This window comes from Poecilia formosa, unplaced genomic scaffold (genome assembly GCF_000485575.1).
Source record: "Poecilia formosa unplaced genomic scaffold, Poecilia_formosa-5.1.2 Scaffold86, whole genome shotgun sequence".
Classification (NCBI taxonomy): Eukaryota; Metazoa; Chordata; class Actinopteri; order Cyprinodontiformes; family Poeciliidae; genus Poecilia; species Poecilia formosa.
The window spans coordinates 1,418,845-1,429,081 of record NW_006800025.1 but is presented as its reverse complement, the minus strand read 5'-3'; the positions used below and the strand labels follow the sequence as shown (position 1 = coordinate 1,429,081).

Below are 10,237 nucleotides of genomic sequence, written 5' to 3'. Positions count from 1 at the left end.
GAAGAGGAGACCAGTCACAGAACAATGCAATGAACTAAAAGCTGCTTTATGTCTCTTCACATTAATGTAATTCATGAAAAAGAAGCCCCAAACAAGATGTGTGTAAATACATTATAGTACAAGGATGTGGTATTCAGTTGGCTAAATTTTCAGCAGTAAAATTCAAATTCTATTAAAATCTGAGTCGACTTTAAAATAGCTGCAAGTCACAAACTAAATAGAGCACAAAGAGTAATTCATTTCCTGTAAGAGTTGAACCTTTTTGCAGACATTCATCTGTACTTTGTGCATTTCCCACCCCTTGAAGCTGCTGCAGTTCATTTCCATTATATTTAGCCAATCTTGACAGCTTTTACACTTTTAATTCAGTTTTGGTTTCCAAATTTTTAAAAAGCCTTATGAATAATCACTGCATGAAAATGTGTTTCAAGAGTAACAGCTTTTATATTTAAAAAGAAAATGGGGGCATCTCTGTCCAAGATGATTCATATTCTGCAGACTTTGGCACCCTCTACAGGACCGTTGACACTCAGCTAAATTAAGCGTCTCGTGCCTCGTCTCAATAAGCTTTAATTAGCAGTGCAGACACTGAAGCAAACCCAGACAATGGCTCAACCAAAACAAAAAGGAAACATTGCAATGAGATATATATATATATAAAAAATAAAAACTTTTGTACTGCTAAAATGTTCATGTCAGTTTTATGAATAAATGAATTTAAAATAAGATTGCTATAAAAGATGTTTTTGAAAATTTGAAATGAAATTAGTTTTAAGTCCAACATAGCAAATAGATCATTTCTTTTGTTAAAATAAATTAAGTGTAATTTTAACCTCCAGGTGGCACTGTGGTCCCCTGTATATTTTACTTGCAGACAAACTGAGCTGCTACTGAAAATCTAATCATCTGCCATTATTGTTTTTAAAACATTTGCTCATCATGGGATGACAACCAAATCTCTACAAGCTGAAAAAGAGGCAACACGTGAACACAGTGGCAACAATAGAGCTCTGATGTGACAGAAAGAGAGGGCGCTTTGCTTTAACAATCATGTCTGGCCATTTTCTGGAGCATGCAGTGGCTCAGTGAAGGAGCAGCTCTCTGTTCACGTCTTAAATATTTAATGAATACAGCACCCACAATTAGGCTTTCGAGTGAAGGTTCATATTTGATCATGAAAATGACACGCCTTGCACTTAACTTACTGCCTAAAAGAAAAAAGAAAAGCTTTATGCTGAGCATGATTTTAAAATGTTCATTTTTTTAAATTAAATAATACACACACCAATTTTGACTTTGTGCAGGAAAAAAGGTTTATTGAACAGACTTTTTGTTTGCGCCTGCAACCTGTGGAGAAGAAAACAATATGTTATTAGATTTTTAAATTCAGCTCTCTCCTACTACAAATTTGTGAGTTTGGGGAAGTGGGGCATATGGTTGGTACAAATGGCTAACCATTTAATCTCATTCAACTGCAATCTAATCAAACTTCCCATCTGCTTAATCTCCCATTTGTTCATCTTTTACTTCTAATTTTCACCCATTTCAGTTTCTGCAATAGTGTTTCAAACAGCGCCTGCAACACATGGGAGCGACTTACCATCAATTCACAAGGATTTAAGAGGAACAGATCTTGGAAAGGAAATCGTTCTGTTACAGTTGTGGGTAATATCAATATTAATACTATAATACAGAGCAGACTCTGATGAGTCGCGATGAATGAATAAGCCATTAGAAGCTACATAACGAGAGTTAAGTTGAGCCGCGCCAACATCTTGCCAAGTTTAGTGCAGCAGGCAGGAAGGCGGGGCCGGCTCAGGTCTGCTCATCTGCATACTGCTCATTAGTATGGGTAAACAAGGAGAAAACTGGTGCCATACGGCAAACTCGCCAAGCATGAAATTCCCTCCTCATGTTTACCCCTTTTTACCCTTGGCTTGTCAAGACGTTGCTGCTTCTCTTGATTTTTTGACAAGGCCCAACTGTGAGGGTTTGTTTTTAAACGAAGGGCAACGATTCTAATAACGTGCTGCAGAAGAAAATCTGCCCCAGGACAAGCGCCTCCAGAAAAGCTTTGCATGTTAAAGTGACACAGAGGGCTGGCGTCTTCCTGCCGTTGACACGACGCAGCATCAAAGCCACAACAGCAACCTTGTGATGATTTCAAAAGCTTAATGCTTCACTCCGTTTGTCACTAAATTGAGCTACTGAAAAAACTGAGGATGGAATAACATTACAATGCTTAGAAGTTCAAGATTGAAGCTTTTTATTTCAGCACTGAGTCTGACTTGCAAACCCATAACACACATTGTTCTCTCATAAGCTAGGTCACATCTGGAGAAATCATAACCAAATCAAATTTTAAGCAAATGAGAATTCCTACTGGATCCATCTTCCTATGTTACGCATCTGTAGCTGGTTTTATAACATATTTGGCAGAGTCTAAAATATTGTTGATCTTTATAGTCTGCATGTCGCACAATAGATAAAATCACACAACCGTGAAGTTGGCCTCGGGTCATGCAGTGTGATAATGGGCTTTTCACTGCTTGGTTGGCATCTGGACCAACTCACATCAGTCCTTTTAAAATTCTCTACTCTTGTTAAATCTGGATTAGATTATATTTCACTAGAAACAGATTCTTTAAAGCACAGTTCATAACACGAGACCTTTTATTTGTTGCAGAGTGAGCAGAATCAGTTACGAAATCTAAATTTGGCCCAATTTAAATACCAAAGCACCTGTTTAAAAACCTGGTCTAAAGGAGGCTAAAAAGCTTCCAAATTGACTATTTTTGATTTCTAATATCTGTCCATTCAATATTTAAATAAATTTGACAAATTTCCATTCTTCACTAACTGAGCTAATGCAGATGGAAATTATTTTACTTGTAGTTAACCAGACAGAAAAAAAAGCTAATTCAATATGTTCCAGATTTTAAAGACTCCAGAAAGTGTGATGCAAAACAGGAAGTTGTTTGAACAAGGTTTTAACGACTGGGACAACTACAATGAATGAGCATCTAAACAGCAGTACAACTGATAGGAGTAAACTTACACCAATAGGTTCTCTCTATTGGTGGATGCGCTGAAGATCATCAAAACAAAAATGAGCTAGCTCAAGAAAAAGGATCTCTGGTGGCCTAATTTTAATTTATATGGTAATGCTGAAGCATCAGGGTGATTTATCCACCGTGGTGCAGGCATGAGAAGGTCCAGTTATACAAGGAGCAGTACTGACACTTCTCACCTACAGACAGCTGAGCTTGATTAAAATTACTGTTGACAAATTGAAGAAATTTTTGATAGATTTGTCGTCATCCTTAACTGGAGCCCTAGTGTGAAGGTCATCATTTTATAGAAATTATTACAGAAAACGTTTCCTGCTCTGATTTTGATTTAAATGTATTTTCCCCCCAAAGATGTAGTAAAATGCATTAGAGAAAAAACTCTAAAACATTCATTTTACTGCTATAAAAAGCAAAATTAGAGATGCAATCACTGTAGTTTTAGCATAAAACAAGAACCAAATTATGTTCTTGGATTGTTTTTTATGAGTTTGGTAAATTGTGGGACAATTAATGCAGAAAAGTGTTTCTCACCTGGCCAGCAATTCTGTCCAGGTCTCTTGTTCCCTGTGAGGTCAGCCTTCGGCCACTAAACAGGAAGAAAAAGGATGATCAATCTCTGAATTTATTTATACCCCATAGACCAAGTGACAAGAGTAAACTACTGATCAATTCTCCAATAAGAGATGCAAAACTGGGAAGGGAACAAAAAAAACTCAAAAGGCTAATTTACAATTATGCTTCAGGTGCACTTTAAACACAAACAACAATCAATTGTTTTGTTTTTACGGAGTAATTACATCTCAATTGCTGTGTTGCAGTTAAAAAAACACAGCAGTTTTTAATCACTGTTTTGAAAGAAAAAGTTTCAGAGATAAAGCCTGAGAATTGGTGTTTGCTTAACAGGCAGTTAGCTGGCAGTTTATGTCAGAGAACAGCAACAGTGTTTCCAGAGGGCAGCATTAGCTTCAATGAAGGCACAACGGAAAGGAGAAACGGTTGTTAGGACAGAAATGTTTGAAGACGCATTCTGGGTTTTCCCCAAGACGTCCAATCTAGATTTTGTTTCCACTTGCCTCCAGAGTCATTAATAAAATGTTGGTTTTTACCGTCTCGTTTCAAGCCGTTTTGCTTTCATTAAAAAACATCAAGAGCCAGACAGTCATTAACCAAAGGCTGTTTTGTTAACAAGCTGTGTTTTGCTCATGTGTAATCTGGGTTCCCATTTGCTGCTCTAAAATGCAACTCTGTTCCAAGCTGAAGCATTCTTTCTGAATATAGCAAAAGTCAGAAATGGAAAATAAAAAAAAGCATTTCCTTTGAATACACAGAATTTTTTTTTTTCTGAGAGCTGTAAAAACTGCAGAATGTTCAGTTATTAAGCAGACAACTGAAAAAAAAACAAAACATGCTTTTTATAAGGAGTTTTGAAAAGGCCTGGGTGACAAACGTATCACAATGTGAGCATTTCATGTCAGCTGATGTCAGGATTAGTCTTTTGTTTTAAATGTCCAAAATACTGTCAAACTGGCAGTATTTTATCCACAATTTCATCTTCAGCTGTTGTACTCATTTTCCCCTTTTACTTTACTCTGTCTTTTTTTTTTCAGCAGTTATTGGAGCACTATGACAAAACATGACCCGGCTCCCACATACTGAGGCAGAGTGAATGAAAATCATCAGGAGCTCATTGACAAGAACCAAGAGGCTGACAACAGCTACTGAAAACAACCCTGGTAAGATCATTTCCTCGCCACCAAACTTCACACATCCGAGAATGACAATAATAACACTGTTGGAAATTTTTGGATATTGTTTTAGTTTGAAATGCCAACAGTTTTAATCAAGGGCTTAGTACATTTTATTTAATTAAAACCTACATCTGCAATAAACAATTAAATATTTATTCAAATAAGTATATGCAAGCTCAAAGCCAAATAAACCTTTATCATTAATTTATTCCCCTTATTGTGGAGCCTAGTTTTGCAACTGTCTGGCTCATAGCGTACTGAGGTTTTCAATTCAATTTTATAGAGTGCAAAAGCATCTTCAACAGTCAACATAATCATAATCAGGACTGGTTTAGTTGCTAGAATAAATACTTTTGAAAGTCGACTCAATGTTAAAAATACAAGCTGACAAAATGAGACCAAGTCTCACCTCAGCAAATGGAGAATCCACTGAATTATCTCCAGAGGAAAATGAATCAGTATATTTGGTGTAATCTTTTTAAGTTATATTAAAAAATGCTGAACTACCTAACATTTAATTCAATAAGCCAGAAATTTGCTAAACATTTCTGATGTAAAATGATACAGAGCATTTCCACATTAACTAGCACCATGTTTAAAAACATTCAATTAATTCAGCTCAGAGTGTAGAAACTATTTACTCTGGAGTACTAGTGCTTCACTAACACTGATGCAATGCAGGTATACTAGTAAATCTCATCAGTTTCACGTCCCAACTGCAAAAAATGACATGGACTTTGTTATAACTTCTGTTGAGGAAAGTATGACATTTCTGCAAAGCTCTCTGGCATTTAGACACCAGCTCAAGTTTTAAACTAGACTAATGTCTTTTAATTATGGAAAAACTAAGTCAACAACGTAGACCAAGAAAATGTTGTAAAATAAAAACATTTGGAGGCCGTGTCTCATCACCACAACGTCAACCAAGCTACAATAATAAATTGATGAAAATGGTGCCTTTCACTGCAAAAAATGAAAATAAAATAAATCCATCCTACATAGAATTGTACAACATGGGGGATCAAAACTTTAAGGCAACCTAGAACCAGCTTAGGATCTATAATCTACGCTTTCATCTCTTTGAACTGAAATATTTCCTGAAGCAAAAATAAATACTCCACATTGAAAGTGATCAGAACAACTTGTCATAAAACACTCATCCTTTTATCCACAAACTCTGCAAAACGTTAAATACAGACAGGTGCAGCCAAGTCAGAATAGAACTCCCTATTTACAGATTTGCATAACATCACTTACCCATTGGGATCCTTCTCAATCATCTTGAGGAGCTCAAGAGCCTGCAGCACCTTGCGAGCCACATTTTTTGATCCAACGCTGTAGTGGGCAGGGCACACACCGTTCCTCTTGCGACCACCATAGATCTTGGTCATGGAGCCAACACCAGCACCCCCTCTGAGATACAGGTGGCGAACTGTAGATGCTGCAGAGAAAGATTAAGAATAATAAATCAGGTATTGTTAGCCCCATGCAGAGGCAAATTAAAACAAAAGTCAAGTTGTTCCACATAAAAAGCAATCATGCAAATGACTGCTCTCCTACAGTACAGAAAATGATTTCAATCATAAAAGATATTCAGACTTACCAGCTCTGATGTAGAACCAGTTCTCATCGCTGGGAGAAAGCTCCTTGTGCTTACCCAGCTTGACAAGGTCCACCCAGTCAGGCACCTTCAGCTTTCCTGACCTGAAGGGGAGAAAAACATCAGCATCAAATCTGATACATCTACTCAAAATTCACATCAGCAGTTTCCAACAACCCAAGTAATTCAAACATACAAAGAAATCAGAGGAAATTAACCCACAAATGATAGTATGGAAGGAAAACAAGAACAAAGACTCTGTGTAAGTTAGAAAAAAACAGATGCAAAATACAATTTAGTAACAATCTATAAGCATATCTTATTAACAGGTAAATAATACTGACTTCTTCAGGAAAGCCGCAAGGGCACGGACAAACTCCTGCTGATTGACGTCTTTCACTGTAACACCAGGCATCTGCAAGAGTTTAAACATCACAGCATTACACGTGACAGTACAATGTTAGATCAGAATCTGGATAAGATATACATGTCTTTATCCCAGAATTAGGAAATCAGATAGCAGTATCACAAAAATACAGGACACAGACAATACATTCAACACAAATAAAAAAAACAGCATACAAAAGAAAAATCAACATTTCTATACAATAAAATGTTAATACGGATTAGGACTATTATTAAATGTAGAAGCAATTTGAGAATATCACAAACTATAGAAGAAAATAGCAAGTAGTCATAAGTACATTAGTGATCACATTTGAAAAAATGCTATGAACAATAAAGGTCCGTCCACATGCAACACTAGACTGCACACAGCATATGCATTAGCAATGTTCTTCAGGGTGTAAATTAAACATGGAACTATAAGGAAATGGCTGTATGATACAAAATCTATTATAATATTCAACAATATAGATAAACACTTTGCCCCCACCTCAACTCCACTGCTCTTACTGAATTTCTGCATTAGAGTCAACAAAAGTGTGTATATTTGACAAGCAATGGAATATAGTAAGTGATTTCATGTCGGTTTGAAATGGGTAACTGATTTAAGGATATTTTTAAAATGACAGAAAAATCATAAGATTTAAAAGCTGAAGGTGGCTCAATAAGTTATTTCTTTGTTTTTAGTTCTAATTTTTCATTAAATGATTATGTTCGATCTTCTGAAGCCATTGAGGTTTAACAGTACACAGCAAGCATCCTGTTCAAGAAGCTCCATGTGCTAGCATCAACTGCAGTGAAATTATTTTTTAGCATCTTCACGTGAATGCTGGAAAACAACAGTAATAGTGTGATTTTAATTGTAATATTTAATTAAATTTTATTTCACCAGGGACAAAAAGCGCACAATATTACGAGTATCTGTGCATTAGCTTTATAGCTACCAGCTAATTTGCTGATCATGTGCCTTATCGTGCTTATCCAGTATTAGACACAAGTGTGGGAAATATATTTATGAGTTTAATTAAAAAGCGAACTTAAAACAAAGATGCATTATTGCCTATACAAAGTCAGACCTAGTACACTTAGAGAAGCTAACAGATGTAGCCGGCATGTTAGCTTCAAAGTCGCATGTTAGCTTACTACCACACTTGGCGTAAAACACTATTCAGTAAAGCTTATAAACCAATATGCTTCACCAAGTAAGCTATGATACCCATATAGTGTAACCACGTAATATATTAAGAGTATAAGATAGTCAACTGCGGTAGAAGCCCAAATGAGGCAGCATGGGGGCAGCCATTACTACCAGCACACTGAAAATCAGTACTCTTAAATACTTAAAAACTAAGAGTCATATTCAACTATTTACGACAACGACCAAACACTTAAATGAAATAGGCATTATACCACAGTAAGATGCGTCTGAAAAGCAAACTTATAAGTTCTGAAGATATTTATGAACATAAATGTGATAAGAGAAAAACAGCGCTTTACCTCGCTCGTGGACAGCGGAGGGAAGAGGGAGGAACGGGGTTTCCCAGCCGTGTTGAAACGGGCAAATCTTGTTTTTTCTCGCGAGACTTAAAGTGCTTCCTCCTGCAACTGTTGCAACAGTTTACGGAAAATAAAATAAAGTAACAATTGAGATACAATTAATAAAATAAAAAGGAAAAAAAAGTGAAATAGGCACATAAAGACATATGGAAAGTTGACAGTTATTCTTCTTTATTTACCATGCCTATTGTGTTCAATCCCGTTTATGATATGTAAATAAATACTAGAATAAACATGTCTTCAGAATTCACCTAAATAGTGAAATTAACACATCACCTTCACTGTGAGTCATGGTGGTGATGCTTTTCAAGATGATTTTCCGTTCTTCAGCAAGGCTTGAAGCTGGGATGGATGTTGACTAAACACTTAGCCAGAACTACAGTGAAATTGTGGTATAATTCAAAATATGCTGATGTGCTACAATGGCCCAGTCAAAGTCCAGACTGAAATTAAAATGAGACTGTGTTGCAACACTTGAAAGTAACTGTTAACCATCCAATCACAGTTTGAACTAAGAACAATAGGCTAAATCAAAGATTTGCAGATGTAAATATAGAAAAGCAGGCAGAGTATTAACTCATCATCAGGTTGTCATGCAAATGTGGCACTGTACATATTGACATTGTGATTCATTATACTGTGCACCTCTATTTGTTGCACGCTATTTTTTCCATCTTGCAAGCATTTAGTTTGTAATACAATAATATCCAGGCAGTTTATATTAAATATTTTGATTTCTTTTTCATTTTCTGTTTAGTTGCAAAGTTGTTTATTGTATTGTATTTTTACAAAATAAACTAAATTATGCAAAAAATGAATGTTTAGAAGGTTGTACATTTTCAAGTACAATTAAACTTCAAATAATATTTTTATCCAATTAAATATAGATGCAAACATTATGGAATATGTGTCATGAGTTTTTTTTTCCCTTTCTGCATATTGAACTATAAAAAAACATTGCTTCATGTCTTCAATGTTTAATGTAAATATCAAAATTTAAAATGCAATATGTTAATTAGTTTGAACATGTGAAATTAAGTATTATCCTATCTAATTTACTTCATGAACCTCATCATTTTTATTTCAACATTGTTATTGCAGACTTTAATAGATGTCATCACAATGTAATTAATTTCTATGTATGGTAATCTCTGACTTCATAAACCAATTACATATAATCTGTCAACAACCACGGTTAGGAGCATAAACAAATAATAATTAAAAAAAACAGTTGAAAGGGGATTATTTATTTAGTTGCTCCATTGCTATATTTTGTCGTTACAGGGTTTTAAAGTGAAAGTCTATAAACACAATTCATTGTTTTATTTTACTGCTCATTAAATTTAGTTTAATTTTTTCAACAAGGCTCCTTTTAGAACCTAATTCCAAGATAAACAAACATTTAAGACTCCATCAGGATTCTGATTTCTGTACCTCATTTCCACGATGGATATGTGTTTTTGTGAAAGGCAGTTTGTTGATTCAGGTCAGTGTGCCCCTGCCTGGAGCATGGTGCTGTTGGTAGAATAATTTGTGCACAGACTTGGGCTTTGAGCATTAAAGGCTCCACTCTGTGGTTCAAGGAAAATCATTTGCATTACATTAAAATGAAAGATGAACATTTCTAAAGAATAAATAAAGAATTGCAGTTGCTTCAGGCTTTATTCCTTAGTTGTTGTTAAAGGTGCTTTTCCTAATTATTTATCTGAATATTTCAAAATCAGTGGATTGTATTAATTTGCCATAATTTGAAGTGCTTATATAGAGTTATAGTGCACGTGAACACTTTCAACTTATCCTTTCAACCTACAAGAAATGCTTTTCTCCAATCCTTTCAAAATGCCCTTAATTTAGAT

The 10,237-nt window shown here is 35.4% G+C and overlaps 1 protein-coding gene across 1 annotated transcript; it reads right to left on the bottom strand.

Annotated features, from left to right (window-relative positions):
* Window positions 1–1,288: 1,288 nt before the first annotated feature.
* Window positions 1,289–8,395, bottom strand: rps19 (ribosomal protein S19). The gene is made up of 6 exons (XM_007557282.2): window positions 8,322–8,395; window positions 6,764–6,834; window positions 6,423–6,523; window positions 6,077–6,260; window positions 3,603–3,657; window positions 1,289–1,347 (listed from the first exon to the last, which is right to left on the bottom strand). Exons 2-6 carry the CDS (start codon window positions 6,832–6,834, stop codon window positions 1,315–1,317), a joined length of 444 nt encoding a protein of 147 aa, XP_007557344.1. The 5' UTR covers window positions 8,322–8,395; the 3' UTR covers window positions 1,289–1,314.
* Between the last annotated feature and the right edge of the window lie 1,842 nt (window positions 8,396–10,237).

Bases quoted from the DNA above. Each gene is read 5' to 3' on its own strand.
- rps19 (XM_007557282.2), bottom strand. From the start codon at position 6,834: ATGCCTGGTGTTACAGTGAAAGACGTCAATCAGCAGGAGTTTGTCCGT. The intron at 6,524-6,763 runs GTCAGTATTATT...TCTCCCCTTCAG, and splicing joins CTTGCGGCTTTCCTGAAGAA to GTCAGGAAAGCTGAAGGTGC. The intron at 6,261-6,422 runs GTAAGTCTGAAT...CTTTCTCTGCAG, and splicing joins CTGGTTCTACATCAGAGCTG to CATCTACAGTTCGCCACCTG.